The sequence below is a fragment of the Lepisma saccharinum genome, chromosome 10 (assembly GCF_977018435.1).
Source record: "Lepisma saccharinum chromosome 10, izLepSacc3.1, whole genome shotgun sequence".
In the NCBI taxonomy this organism is placed as follows: Eukaryota; Metazoa; Arthropoda; class Insecta; order Zygentoma; family Lepismatidae; genus Lepisma; species Lepisma saccharinum.
Window position 1 is genome coordinate 38,096,687 of NC_139238.1, and position 15,862 is coordinate 38,112,548.

Genomic DNA, 15,862 nt, shown 5'->3' on the forward strand with positions numbered 1-15,862 from the left:
CTGCATTGCGCGTTTTCGTCGCGGTATGAAGGAGCCTTAATCAAATTTCAGGTTGCACGTGGAAGAATGTACGGCGAATTCACAAGGGTTTCGAGGCATGTGGGGACCACGCTTTACCGTATCGTACCGTTGTCAGACGGGCCAAGGCATTTGAAAGTGGTCGTGAATTATGAAGTAAGGCATGTAAATGTATTAGGCGACCTAATATGTCTATGATGGTAGGGTGAAATCACAGGTAAGCCTTTTGCGTGCACCCTGCAGAAATCGCCACATACGTCGCAAGCACTCATTCCACAGCATCAGCGGGGTCGGAAGAGGCATTGTTTCCACTTCCCAGCTCCCCGTGACGAGCAAAGAATGGCGATCCAATGGTACGAGCCCGTTGCCTATTGTTAAGCGACAGTGATATTTCACTGTGACAGAAATGCTGTTTTGTTGCGGTCCGATGATTGTGGGGGGCCAATGATGGCGGAATCCAATATAATAGTCCGGCCGCTATAACTGCGTGCGGAAACCGGCGTGTTTAATGGACCGCTGGCATTGGGTTCCCGCCGGGCGACACAACGCGCGTAAATCATCTGTTGCTCATTTGGGTTGCTTCTCCAGTTTCCTTCGACTTGTCGCATTGTCGCTACTCTTACTATCGCATTTTGAACCCCCCCCCCCGCTCTCCAAGCAGACAAATACGGTTAATAGCTAAAAATATGCTGACCAAGGCAGAATTAAAAAATAACTAAACGTTACGTTTCAACCTTCTAGCAAGAGCTTCTTCAGACTCTGTACCAAATACAAATGAAATAAGGTACAAAACAGGAAGATATATATACACAAAAATCACTCCCCTCCAGACACAAGATTATTAGAAAGTTGTTTGTTTATCTGGAACATTTCTTTCCAGGTGTTCCAGCAGGTGGCCTTCTTCTGTCAACTGTTGTTTCACCTGACAGGCGATTTAGATAAACATTTCCTTTCATCTGGAACGTGGTTGGACTCTTATCTCACGCTCTTTTTCCTTATCCTTTCTTTCTTCATTCCTCTTCCTTCTTCTCTCCTCCTTTGCTCTTGCCCTTTCCACTCTTTCTAACACCTTCTTCCATTCTTTGTTTATCTTCATTCCATTTCTTTGTGTCTTCTTCCCTTTCTTCTCTATTTCTTTGGCCTCCTTCCATTTTCTCACTAGTACTCTTCCTATCTGCTTAGCCTCATTCCACTCTGTCATGTCCTGTTTCTCTCGTGTGCTTGATTTTTTTAAATAAAATAAATTCTGCCTTTGTCAGCATATTGAGTTTTTGGTTATCATTGAAACGAGGCTTAATGGTGTTATGGTTAGTAACAATTCGATGGCCAGCGCTATAGGTACCGGCAATGTTTCAGGGGTACATTCTACACCCGTAAACCGTGTATATTCCTTTCCCGGATTCTCTGGAGTAAGAGAACGCGTTCGCGTTCTCGGCGCATGTTGAAGGGTGTGCGCCTCGTCCAATGACCGCGCGGAGGGGAGGGGCATCCACGGGAGGGTGCGACTCGACTGCTCATTCTTGGTACAGTAGTTCCGCAGTAAACATGTCAGCTCGGAAGTCGAGGGGAACTCTGCATTCAGGAGAGCGCCGCATAGTGTTGAATGTGTTCGAGAACCTATTTGAACGAGGTGGTAAAACAGTAGCTACATGAATGTGTTTTGGAGACAGCTGCCCTAACGGGAATTGGGAAATCCACCGTCTATAATATCCGGAAGGAAGCGAAACAATCGCGAGGAAAGGATGGAACATCCCTGTTGGAAACGCCGGGCAAGAAGCATCCGAAACGAGCTCAACGATTTGCAGCCTTCGATGAGTTTGCGCTAGAGGCATTACGAAGGCTTAAATTTTTGTTTCTCAAGTCTACCTTTTGATAATAGTGATTCATGTGGTAGAAAGAGGGAGTGGATATTCGATTTTTGTTACTTAGCGTTGCTTTTCTGCCACTTCTAGCTAATCGCAACAATGAGTGATGACGTGAAATTGATGAAGAGACACTCATAAACAGTGCCGCAACCACAGGGGCAGAGGGCATTGCCCCCCCCCCCAACCTTGGACCGAAGTCCATTCTAGGGGAAGCAAACATTGAAGTAAAAAACTAGACTAGGAGAATCTAAGAATAGCAGTACAATTGGGTAGTCATGATGGAATTAGTTTCTAATGTGTTTCTTGCATTTTTCTTCCAGACGGACAAGGGCACTTGCAAGGGGCACAGAGGGGCAATTGCCCCCTCGATTTCAAATTTTATACAAAAAAAAAAATACATTTCGTAAAATTTTCTTGATCGCTTCGCTCGCAATCTCTCCTATTATTATAGTCAAAGTTCAGAGCCATAGCTATGGGGCGGCGGGAGTCGGCCCTGGGAGCCAAACGATATATAGTAAAAAAAATTAAAGATAATGCCATGGCGCTCCGTAAAGTTATTTGCGCCCTATTAAAAGAATTTCTTTCTATGAAACTTGATATGAAATATTAATGATGACACTGTAATCCAAGAAGTCATGGATCAATCAAGGGGTTCCTATTTGTTTGTCAGGTGTCAAAACATGTATTTCACTTATAATATAATACAATTCACACAATATTTTGCAAAATGGTTAACGTAACCAGTAGGCAAACGTTGTCTGTAGTGATGCAAGAGTCTCCCCTTTGAAGGAAATATAGTCCGTGGTGGACTGACCCATGTTTTAATGTTTTAGCAAGTCCAAAAAAATGTATTACAAACTTTTACACAAATCATCAAAGTGTAGAAAATATGTAAGCATTAATATTTAATTAATTCAATTTTTCTTGCATAACACAACACAATGGTGTTGTTGGATTCTCGTTAGATTCCTTTGTGCGTAAAAATCTTACATACTGCAAACTAAGACGGAATCATTATGGAGCATTATTTTGAAAGGACTCACATAATCAGTTCTGCAGAGAGGCCCAAAGCTGTTGGTACATATTAATCATCTATTAACATTATCGACCTGTAAATATCAAGTAGATACAGTCCCTATTAGCCTATTTATGTTAAACTTATACAATATTCCAAATTCTTTGGCAATCTGGAAAGGTCATTATCGAAATATTGCTATTTGATGTTTTTTGTTTGTTTGTTGTAGTTTCTGTTACTTATCTCTTTTGGGGGAGTGGGCAAGTGCCTCTGCGTACCCTGCTATATCTGCCAATGCAACACAATATATTAAAGCCCCCTCTAGGATTGACTTCGCCCCCCCCCCCCTACAAAGAATATTTGGCTACGGGCCTGACTGGCCATTGTTGAGAAAAGAAATTGGCAGCAGAAAGCGTTTAGCTTTACGGCCCTTATACCGCGCAGCACTTCGTTGCTTTCATCCCGCACCCTTCCCCACCCAGTCTGGCCCCGCCCACAAGCTTACCCCTCTGCGCGTCGCCACTCCAGAGAATCCGGAAAAGCAGTATAGGAATTGTTAGCATAGCGCACTTCGACGCCAGGAGCCCTGGGTTCGAATCTCGACCTGGACGTGGGTATTCTTTGTGAGTATCCCTTAATAAATTTAATCAAAACTCATCCTCATCTTCGCGATTAGCCAAAAATGGTAGAAAAACGAAGTAAAATAAACGAAATCAATAAATCAAAACCAATCAGTACACTCTCAAACCATTTCCCAAAGTGGGCTAACATTGGGGGATGTTCTCCCACAGTTTACATGACGCACTCCTCCTGCTACGATAGTTTGCATAAGCGTCCCCCATTTACTGCATTGTCTCCATGGTTACTCTCCTGTGCCCACTTCGAGCACTTATACTTTTGAGCCAAATTTATGAATCGAAACTCTATTCCCTTCCCTTAATTTGTACAGGTACTAAACCAGCTATTCGTCGTACTTTCGTACTGCTCTTGGGAAAAATAAAAATATATTTCTAAGTCGAACAAAAGTTAATATTTTGAATGACACGAGAAACGGAAATAATTCAGTTGCAGTTTCTTTTGTAATTGCCATTCGGCACACTGTGTAATTATATACGTATACGACGAAGTTTACATGACGAAATGTACATTACTCTTTCACAATCAATGATTATTTTGTCTCACATCTATGTACAATCACTGACAATAAAAATGGGACACCAACATCCTGAAATGCTTGTTTTCCTGCAAGGCGTTATGTGTCTTGTCTAACTACGTAGGTGGTAGAAGTTGCCATTGAAAATCCACTTATCGCCGTAGAGTTAGACAACACACATAACGCCTTGCAGGGAAACAAGCGTTTCTGGGTCTAGGTGTCCAATTTTTATTGCCGGTGACTGTACATCCAATGGCAAATTTAATAGCATTCAAATTCTCCACCACTATATTCATTCTTCTCTATTCTACATCCTGTGTTATTTGTAATTGTGTTAATGAGAAGATGATGTCCTCTGCTTATTGACGATTTTTTCAGTTTATGATCGTATTGTGGATAACTGAATGGAGGAAAATTGTGATCCAAACTTTGCGTACCATTTCTTTTGCCGTTGGGTGTAGGCTTACTAATAAAAAGAGCGAAGAAAGAATATGATTGAGATTCACTATTTCTCTCTCACTTACGTCACAATGTATATTTAATAGTGTTTTCTTTCTCTTTGCAGTATGCCCAGGAGACCCAGCACGAGAAGATCCTCCGAGGCCTGGCCGTTGGAATAGCCCTCACCATGTACGGCAGGTTGGAGGAGGCCGACCCGCTCATAACGACCCTTTGCCAAGACAAGGACCCGATCCTGAGGCGCTCCGGCATGTACACACTGGCCATGGCGTATTGCGGTACGGGGAACAATCAGGCCATTAGGAAGCTTCTACATGTGGCGGTGAGTATTGGTTTCCAGTTTGTATTCAATGCATGGTTCGGGGATATCTCCGGGGTAAGCGAGGTGCCATTCCCAGTGCAATAACTCGCCACTCGAGAAGTTAATGCTCACAATACTAATACGTATATATGGTGGTATACACGTGTGGAAATGCCCGTTGTCATGTTCCCCGCTTTCTCTTCTGATTTCCGGTCCTCTTTTTACTTCTCTCCCACCGTGCCTGGAGAAGAGAATAGTGACACCAGAATTTCAGAAAGGGGGACATACATACAATAATTTTACCAGGCATGGCCACAAAATCGCATATCCGGATTTCAAATTATCCGATATCCATTTCGGATGCAACGGATACTCCCGATATCCTGAGAATCCGAATATTCAGATATCCGTATATCCTTGTAGACCAGATTTGATGAAGGATTTGTAGAAAATCAACACAGGGAAATACGAAAATGAAAAATAAAAGAACATGCTAAAACTCCTTAAAACGGAGAAACGATAAAACTGTGTGGATGATGCACACATTCGGATATCCGTATAATTTAGATAATCCGAATATCCATATAATTCAGATAATCCGAATATCCGTATAATTCAGAAAATCCGAATATCCGGATAATTCAGATAATCCGAATATCCGGATAATTCCGATAATCCGAATATCCGGATAATCAGGACAATCCGGATGACCCGCATATCAGAAAATACTGGCTTCGGATAAAATTTTATCCTTATTTGGCCATCCATAATTTTTACCTTTCCCTAGTTTCATTTAACACAATACATAAGTACAGCAGATGAATGTAGAATAAATCTTGTAAACTGGCAGTATTTTCCTCGGAGAGTTAATTCAATCCAAAAGCATTATCGTGTAGGTGTAGGCTATTGTGTAGTGTTTATTATATTGTTACTATTTACATATTTACCATCGTTCCACAAGTGCATTGTGCAAATCCATGAAACCTCTAAAAAAAAATAATTGCGAACCCATGGCTCTCACTTTTATAAACGCAGAGTTAGCGAAACTATCTATGCTGGCCTACCCTCAACTTCATTATATTCCGGTCACCAACGCAGCCTTCTAGTCGTACTAGAAATAATGGAGACTAGGAGGCCTCTTGCTGAGAATGGATGCAGTACCCCTGAATTGTGTAACACAATTTAAAATATTGTTTGGCGTATCTGAACCTTACCATTCTTGCCGATGTCAAACCATTCTTGCCGATGTCAAAACACTCTTGTGTTATAGTAGTCCTTGTTTCTAAAGAACGTCTCCATAATTGTTTCACACCCTGTATATATCTCTCTCAGATCTTCGATTTCCTGTGGAGGCACTTTGCAAACATTCAACTGTAGGACCAGTTCCGATTAGCCTATCTGAGCATAAACTGTACTAAAAAGAAGCTGTCACTTAGACAAATTATTCACTTGCTTTGTAAGATCCATGATTTTTAAAAACAATACATTTTTATTTTTAATTATTATTATTGCATTTTTTAGTTATTTAGACGGTTAGTACAAAATGTACTAGTTGTTACGTGTATGTGTGTGTTGTGTAACGAGTTAACCCTAGCATGCACGAGGAGGGGACCTCTCTGGCCCACCACCTCTATGTTTTTTTATTTTTTCAATTTTTCAACTAAAATGTTTTATGAAAAATTGAAAATAAATTACATTGTTCCCTAGGGTGTTCTGAATATTCTGTATTAGTTCTGTTCTTAAAAAACAGAAATGTAATGTAAATAGGAGGCAAAATACATTTGGAGGGCGTATCAGGCGCCATCGTTAAAAGCGTGTTATTCAAGACACTCATGCTAGTGAGAGTGTACAATTTGTTGGTAATGATGTTTTTTTTTGTAATTATTATAATTAATAAACAACTGCCTCTCTATAAACAAAGAAGCATTCATATAAATTGTTATGGTTTTTATGAGTTTTATCGAATGATAAAATATGGGTGTGATATTCATGCAATAATTGCTTATTCTTTATTAATGATGGTAATTTTTGTAATAATTATAATTAATAAATAACTAAACTTCTATAAACAAGAAGGCAAGGAGCAATTCAATAACAAAATAGTTTCTGAAATTTTAGAGATTAGAAAGGTGAGTCTCCCTCAGGTAAGTAAGTTTCTCCTAGCACGGGTAAGCTAGGGTTATGTCTTAAATTTGATACAGACTACGAACCCTCATACCACTGTCGAGTAAAAGACATGACAAGGAATCCGAAGATGAAGAATTACAGGCAAAACGTCAGCGCAGTTCAGAAGTCATTACCGACGCATCTCATTTGTATTCTGAAAAGCTAAGAAGCAATTTGCAAACTTCGTAAGCATATTTTCGGATTCACGAGAACGTGGCTGAATTGTTAAAAACAAAGGAACGATTTGTGACATTTGCAAAAGCACAACTTCTGCAGTTTTTGTAAGCTCGTCCCCTTTTCCAAATCTGGAAACAGACTTTCGCGGGATGCTCTTCCTTTTAAGTCGTTAAAAGTTTTTCCAAACTGTATTTTCAGTAATAGTTTGTCGATAGTCTTGTACGTACTTTATCGACATTAACGCAATTTCCTTTTGCCGTCGCTATCCAGCGAATTATTGAACCAAATGTTGAACTTTGAGAAACATTAGTTTTGAATTGGGATGCAAAGTTTATTAAAGGGGGAAATTACCTTTGGCATGGTGCTGAAAATAATTGATACGTTCTTGTAGTGTTGGTATATGACGTAGGAAGGCTAGACAGTAATCCTATGCCATGCAGAGGATTTCCATTATAACCAGTTCAAAAATGGTACTTGACAATTGGCGCCCATTTTAAGTCCCAATAAATTAAAACTAATGGGGTGTCATTTCAGAGGGTACTCGAGTGTCAAACACACTTCCACTGCGCCATATTTTTGACGGTTAACAGGGCTCTGGCGTGTAGACTCGCAACCAGTATAATACTACACTCTGTAAAAAAAAATTAGCATCACTTCATTATTTTTGGTCGTCAGCATTTCGCTCGTGAATTATCAGTTGTTTTATTGATTTAATTCGACTTGTCGATTTGTTTTCCAAACAATTATATAAAACACTATATCTGTACAATATATTTTTATTATTTAAGTCATAGTTACGTACATAATGCACTTTACAGAACTAATAACAAAATTATTGCAAATATAGCTTGTGTAACGTTTTCGCACAAAGACAATTTTTACAAGTAAAAAGATTGAACAAAGGTTTTAAATGCATCATGATATGTCAATTTGTAATGATAGTAAGTAAATACATTGACTAGTACTTAGTGTGGCCACCCCTGGCCTTCTTAAGTGCTTCCAACCTTCGAGGCATTCTATGAATGAGATTTTTGACAATATTCGACCTCAATTTCATTCCAAACATGTACAATTGCTGCCATAAGTTCCTCTTTTGACCTGTACGTCTGATTACCAAGTTTTTTGCACATCATAGCCCACAGGTTTTCTATAGGATTCATGTCTGGAGAGTTGGGCGGCCACCAAAGTCTTTCAATATTCATATCATGAAACCAGTTATTCACCACCTGAGCACGGTGACAGGTTGCATTATCGTCTTGAAAAATAAAGTAGTCCAAATTCTGTCCAGAAAAATGATCTCCTGCAGTTTGTAGAAATTTCTGAATTCAGGATTTCCAGATATTGTTCAGCCTTAACGGTCCCTGTGCAAATATGCATCCTGCCAATCCCTTTTGCAGAGAAACATGCCCAAATCATAACACTGCCACAAAACTTTTGAGTTTCTAAAATACAAGATTTTGCAAGTTCTTCTTCCTTCCGCATCCACAGTTTAACTGAGCTGTCATTCCCCAGCAATTTAAATCGTTTTTCATCAGAAAATATCACATGCTCCCAATCTGTATCATTCCATGCGCCATAACGTGTGACAAACTCACGTCTAGCTTTTGCATGTGCGTCAGTTAGTCTGGTTTCTTTTACGTGGGACGTGTTTAGAAACACCCTGTTTCTTTAGTCGGGATACTACAGTAGCATGAGTAAGAGTAACTCCCACCTCATTTTGAAGTTTATGTGCAATTTGGCGTGAACTCATTCCTCTGTTCTTCAGTGCCATGTCCTTTATCATACGATCCAGTCAAGGTGATGTATTTTTCTTTCTGCCACAGTGACTTCTCAGTGATGGTTTTCCATGTTCTTGTTGCTTTTGCAGGCAGCGGCTAACTGTGGATTGATGCATTTGAAGTTGTCGACCAATTTCTCTCTGAGAATGACCATCCATATGCAAAGCAAGAACCATTCCTTGCTTACATGGTGAAATGTCACACTTTCTGCCCATGTTTTCGAGAAAACATGCTCAAATACACTACACACCACCAGAACACTTCACAAATATGATAACGTATCCAAACTATGAATAACGGACATGTAGTTTGCAACATAAAACACGTCACAAGTTGCACTACTAACAATCGTTTTACAGATTCCTGACAATTGATTACAAAGCCTTGCAGCAGTAACTGATTGCAACACCCTCTAGCGGAAACTCCAAACACTAAATCAACAAAAGAATAACACCACACTATGCAGTGATACCAGACCAATGCTTCAATCAATTGATTTCAAGTTGTGCAGGAAAGATGCATGCATGCGAAACTCAAAATTGTCAACATCCGTAATAAGAATACAGTGATGCTAATTTTTTTTTACAGAGTGTATGTGGAGCTTACCCTCTCCATCTCTGTTCGTGATTATCCTTTTGCATATACATTCAGGATAAAATGCTCTTTCTCAACGACACTCTAAGCGTCGAAACAAGTTGTTAGACAGACAAAATTTTTTAGGCTTAATGGCCTCTACACGGTGTATATGTCGTTTACACTGTATATTTCGAGATTCGAGACGAGAACGAGACGGATGTTTATAAATCTAGCCAAGACGTTAAGAACACAAGCCTTTACAACTCGAGGCGATTTTTTTTAGCTTTGTTTTTTGTCCACTTTATGCACAGATAGGCTAATCGAGTTTGGAACTACAGGGAGGTCACAAAGTGGGCGTACCCCCTCTGTATTTTCGACAGTACGATGGTTATGGTTGAATGCTTGATATGAACACATACCTGATGGTTTGAGTGTCCGGAGGAACATCGGTATGGAGACAGTATTTTTCGTAGCGCGGCAGAACTCTGCGCCATATTTTGGCACACTTCGCGATGCAAGTGTGAATAAGACCTTTTTCCGGGCGGTGACATTGACCTCAATAACGTTCTGAAGGTCCTCCAAGAAGTCCCAGAGGTGGTTAATCAATGACACAGGTATGTAATGTGTATCAAGTAATCTAACTATTACCATCGTAGTGTCGAAAATAAAGGGGGGTACGCCCACTTTGTGACCACCCTGTACAGCGTAAAGTGAGATCTGAACCACTATGTGCCTTCACCGAGTATCGAGCCTGTGGCCCCCTAGATTACAAGGCAACAACGTTACATCGTTACAAACCATCGGGGAGGCCCTTCAACCCGAATAGACTGAGACACTGCCAAGTCCCTTCTGGTCTCCCCACACTATTCCTACCTGAGAATAGCCAAGCTACGTGGCCGAGTGGTTATCACAACGCGCTACGACGCCTAGGTTCCTGGGTTCGAATCCCGGCCTGAAAATGCTTCTTATTTGTGAATGTCACATATCATCACTCATTCTCATTGTCGGGTTTAGCCAAAAGTGGCAGATAAATAACAAAATAAAATAAAATCATACCAGAGAATATGCTACAGTTTCGCTTACGCATAATTTTTGCCATTGCTTCCAACGTGTTGGATATGCTGGATTGTGGGAATATCGCCTGGATGTCGACCACATTTCACGAGGAACATTCGTCGGGAGTGCGTCAGATGTGCCTAGAGACACTAATTTTATGAGTATACCACCGACAATGACGCCACGTCTGTCCATAAACACAGAATATATATCTGGACACCCAGTATATCTATGTTCTTTCTGTAGCGTGTTACCCTGTTCGATTAAGGCAACCACACGTTAAATATCTTGATGAAACAATTAGCTGTCTGACAAATATATAGTTGCCTTTATTTATCTTTATAATGTAGCTTCTGCAGTAATCATCTGATCTCTCTGGTGCGAGTGAGAGAGAGATGTTATCTCAAAATGGAGTGAAAATATGAGGGTAAAAGTTAATTCGTTATCTCCATTTATGGTTAACTGTTTACGAAATTAACGCCTAGCTAAGCTGCTGAGGAGGATTTATTTTCCCCCGGTAGCAGAGACGCACATCATGCGGTGAGATAAGCACTTGTGCTGCGAGAAGCTGCGTAGCCTCGCTCCCACGTTTTACCCAGTCTGGCCTTCCAATTATCTTTGTCTCTGTCCTTGATATCTTCTTTTTGCGCTTCTAGTCTCTTGATCGTTCTTGTACAGCCTGACCAAAAAGAGGTAAACCCTCTGCGCTGTCGTCGAATTTTCAACCGTAAAGGAGCGGAGGGAATGTTGGCGATGTTGCGTTGTTCAACGCCATAATTCAGTGCAAATTGCTTGTATTATCATAAAAGTGAAAACCGTACGCAGTGAGAGTAGAGACATAATGTTTTTAATTAAACGTTGTTGAATTTTTTTGGCAAGGGAGGAAAGCAACACGGGGCACTCAGGCACAAGCGAAGGGGAAGCGAGAGGAGAAAACAAATGACTGCACTTAATTCGCTAGTTTGCTGGGGATCTCATGTTGGTTGACGAATTGATTTGAAGTCCACTTTATGCACAGAAAGGCAAACCGAGAGAATGGACCTACAGTTTAAAATGAGATCCAAAGCAGTATGTGCGTTCACTGGGAATCGAAACCGGGACACTCTGATTACAAGGCGACGACGGTACCACTACGGGTAACCATCAGGTTTGCATTGTGTAGGAGTGGTGTTGTATGAGTTTTCAAGCATAATGATAATGCTAATTGGGTCTAAGGACAATAAGGATACATACTCTGAAATGTAACTAGCAAGAAATAAAGGAATGTGTGCTTTGTGTACAGTTGTACACTGGCCTTTACAGGATATCATCCTGACATTGGTTGAACGTCTAACTGAATCTATTGACATTCTGCAATTGTGATTCCTACAAACACTATGGAATGAATATTTGAATGCTATCTGAAATGTTTTAACTGTAGGAAGCGTGGTCTGTTTAGAGTAACAGTTTTTGAAAATGCAAACCGAAAAATCATACCCAGATGTTGTTATAATAATTAAATCACAAAGGACTTTGTTGGATCACCCAAAGGTGTTATACAAGCCCACATATATTTTTCTGCCTACAAAAGTTACATTAACAGCAGTGACTCTTAATGTGGTTTATATTTTCAAGAGAAAAAAAAGGTACGAACAATTTTACAAAATAAGGAAAAATCGTCTCTCTTATGGGATTTAAGCGTCCACCCCGAGTGTGTTCGTGGCACATTTTCTGTTATGTAAATTGTATGTTTCTATAAAAGTGGTGACATCATCATGTTATGGGAACATTGCTATGGAGAGTTAAGATTGAGTAAAGTAGTACCACGTTTCCATTTTAAAAAATCACAAAGAGTACACTGTGCCACATTGAACATTATACTTAATCTAACATTCCCGCGAATGGACAGGTTAGCACGTAGGCTATTGGTACCAATCATTCAAAATGTAGATAAGCCCCTTAATTAAAACTAAATAGGAGACAGGACCTTAACAAGAAAAAATATACATATGTTAACAACTTCCTCCATCAATTTGTAAAAGCAATACTGTCGTAGATGACTATTAACAACCAAAGATATACTGTCTCTGCACATAAAATCTCCATACTCTAGTAAAATGCTAAAGCTGTAAAGGGATACTCACTACACATAAGGACGAGGACAGGACAGGACAACAGGCCCCACAGAAGATTATTCTGGTGTGGATCCAAGTGGTCGAGACGGGAAATGTTCCAAATTTGCCGACACTGTGGAAATGTCGAATTCTACACGTCATTTGCCCTTAGTTTTTTCTTCATTTCCGACATTTACAATGCAGAAAACTAACTCACTCTCTAGCCTTCTTAAACCCGAAGGTTCATTTCTGCAGCAACACAGGCCTTTCATCTGTCCCTATCCTGAGTAAGATCTATATACTCCTTTCCATCCCTACCAATTTCCTCTAGGTCCATCTCAACATTATCCCTCCACCTTCTTCTTGGTCTTCCTAATGGTCTCTTACCATCAGGTTTCCCAACAAGAATCCTTTAAACTCTTCTTTCCTCTCCCATTCGTGCCACATGGCCTACCCACCTTAGTCTTCTTGATGTAATCATTCTAATAATATCTGGACATGAATACAAATTATGTAGTTCTAAATTATGTAACCTTCTCCACTCACCTGTCTCCTCAACCCTTTTAGGCCCAAATATTTTCCCAAGGATCTTATTTTCAAATACTCTCAGTTTGTTTCTCTTTGAATGTAAGGGACCAAGTATCGCATCCATATAACAATACAGGCAAAATTACTGTTTTGTATATTTCAACTTTTAGTTTCTTAGATATTAAACGATATATCCCTGGACTAAGAATGCAGAAAAGATCGTGAATGAACCACTTTTCAAAATGACCATTCGGAATTTCCAGACTGTTCGGGATTCCGAAAAATAATTTTCCGAAGTCGCGATCGGGACGGACCCCTGTTACTTTTCATTGCCGGTACTGACTTTTCTGGACCTCACACACCCCTAAAAAATATATATCATTGTAAAAAGCTTGTGTTGTATGTCGTTCGGTAGGGATGATTGGATGCCGGATTTTAAACCATAATTTCTGAAAATTTTATTTCTCTCTCTTTTTAGGTTTCTGATGTGAATGACGACGTGAGAAGAGCTGCGGTGACCGGTCTGGGCTTCCTTCTATTCAGGTAAATAAGTTTATTTCCTCTTTTGATCTCCATTTCCTCTTTTTGTTCGGGGTACATTTTTAGGGGAAAGCACATTTCGCTGGGAAGTGTTGCCTGCCAAATGTCATTTGAAAAGGTTTACGAGTTCTGCATCAGAAAGTATGTGCATATGTTTTGATTTTCATGAGTAGCTGTCATGGTCGGCCTTTATTTTGAAGGGAGCCAGCTGTATGTTCTGTTCGTGATGAGCGTCCAAACAAGATATTTTTACCAGGAATTTTAGCATTGCTGAAATAATGTCCTAGATGTGGTGACGTATAAGATATGCATAACGCTGAAACTAGTTCATTTGGTACCATATTCTCGGCATGACCCTGTTTCAATATGAAACTAGAAGCGAAACGTGGCAGGTTTCATCCGGGGGAGTCCTTCAGGTTCCAATCGGGGATTTAGCAGTTTGATCAGAGTCAAGCTAGACTTAATTATGATTTATATTTGCAACGACGTGTATGAGTTATTCTCAGAAGCATGTGCCAAGTGCTAGGTGCACAGAAATTCATACTCGATAATAGTTTGGTAATATTCGAGGGCTATGGACAAATCAGTGGTAACCGCACCGTTGTGGGTTTTAATAGGAATACTGACCTCACAACGCCATAATTTATGCACAACGAAACTTGCCGTAAGAAGACAATTTAGTAAACGGAAATATTTCCCGCTTCAGTGACTTGACAGCTGAAAAACATATTAACATTCCTTGAATTAAAAGGAAACTGTCTAACGCGGAAACTGAAATCAAAAGAAGCCTTTATGTGGAAATTTTCCATGTTCTGGAATGCATTCTTCAGAAAAAAATGTTCTGTCTGTTATTCCCATTTTTTGTGCTAATGACCTGACCTTTAGAATTCACGTCAGGTGTTTCCTATGCTGCTTACACATGTATTTTGTAGTCTTATACACCTGTGTTGAAATTCAGTTGTTTTCTCTTTTCGGAAATTTTATCTCAAGAGTATAGGCCTAAATTTTGTGAATACTTTATTGTGCAGTTGTGCTTGATCTTATCAGGGAATTCAAAATTATTCATGGGACTGAGAGAGTTAAATTGTTAAGCAGATTCTGAAGATGTTCGACGTCGATAAAACTCAAGGGAACGATATTCTAAAGAATACGGAAATTTCGAAGCTGAGGGAAAACTATGGTAATGGAAAAATAACAAGAGAATTTCAGAAAACCGCATAGCGAAGCAATGAGAAATATAATGTGGGAGTGGTTTGTCTGTGAAAGGACGAAACATCACCGCGTGTCGGATCCTATATTACGGGAATATGCTAAAAAGGTCGTCCAAGAACTGGGGAAGACTGAATTGAAAGCATCGAACGGATGGTTGAAGCACTCTATGGTGAACTGATTACTTTATTTAATTAATTCTCAATTTTTATATTTAATTAATTCTCAATTTTTATTCATTACGCCCTCATGAAGCAGAAACCTAGCTTTAGTGGACAAGTGTCCTGGTCCATTCAGATTCCGTTTTTATGGCAAGTTTCACTTGTTTGATCGATTGAGACCATCATATATTTAAATATTGAAATATTACATAATTATTTTCTTCCATCAGTCGTGAAAATTGTGCACATATTAAATACATCATAATAGTAAATTCAGTGGTACCTTTTCCCTGCATGTACGTCGTTATAATGCGGTCGTGCCATCAATTTCCTAGGGGCATTTACAGTTCCGAGGTTTATCTGTTATTGCAGTCTGAATTAAAACGGTCTGCGATCACACGGACGGGAGTTGACCAAACCGAAATGAACACATCGACATAGAGAAAGATTTAAAAATACTGAAAAAAACAAACAAAAAAACAAAAAAAAAAAAACTTCTGCATATTGGATGATGTAACGAACGTGATAGATACATGTCGGCAGAGACCTTTTCCAGTTTTGGTTCGCCTGGGCAACGCAGCTTTCGTTACGCCGCAGATTATCCCCCCTCCCCCTCATTGTTGACCAGAATATTAAGCAGGAGAAACAACAGTAATGGTCAAAATGACTGTGGTTTCTGAAAACAATGTGGGCGTGGAATTTCAGTGGACGGATTGCAAAGCTGAAACCGATTGTGTTAATTGGTATTCTGGTAATGCAATTGTTAT

At 39.8% G+C, this 15,862-nt stretch overlaps 1 protein-coding gene across 1 annotated transcript in view; it reads left to right on the forward strand.

Annotated features, from left to right (window-relative positions):
- Nucleotides 1-13,732, forward strand: part of Rpn2 (Regulatory particle non-ATPase 2) — a 112,628-nt gene extending 98,896 nt beyond the window's left edge. The window contains exons 11-12 of the mRNA XM_083129737.1: nucleotides 4,617-4,832; nucleotides 13,664-13,732. Of these exons, the coding sequence (XP_082985863.1) occupies nucleotides 4,617-4,832; nucleotides 13,664-13,732 (285 nt within the window). The remainder of the gene's footprint in view (nucleotides 1-4,616; nucleotides 4,833-13,663) is intronic.
- Nucleotides 13,733-15,862: the final 2,130 nt, after the last annotated feature.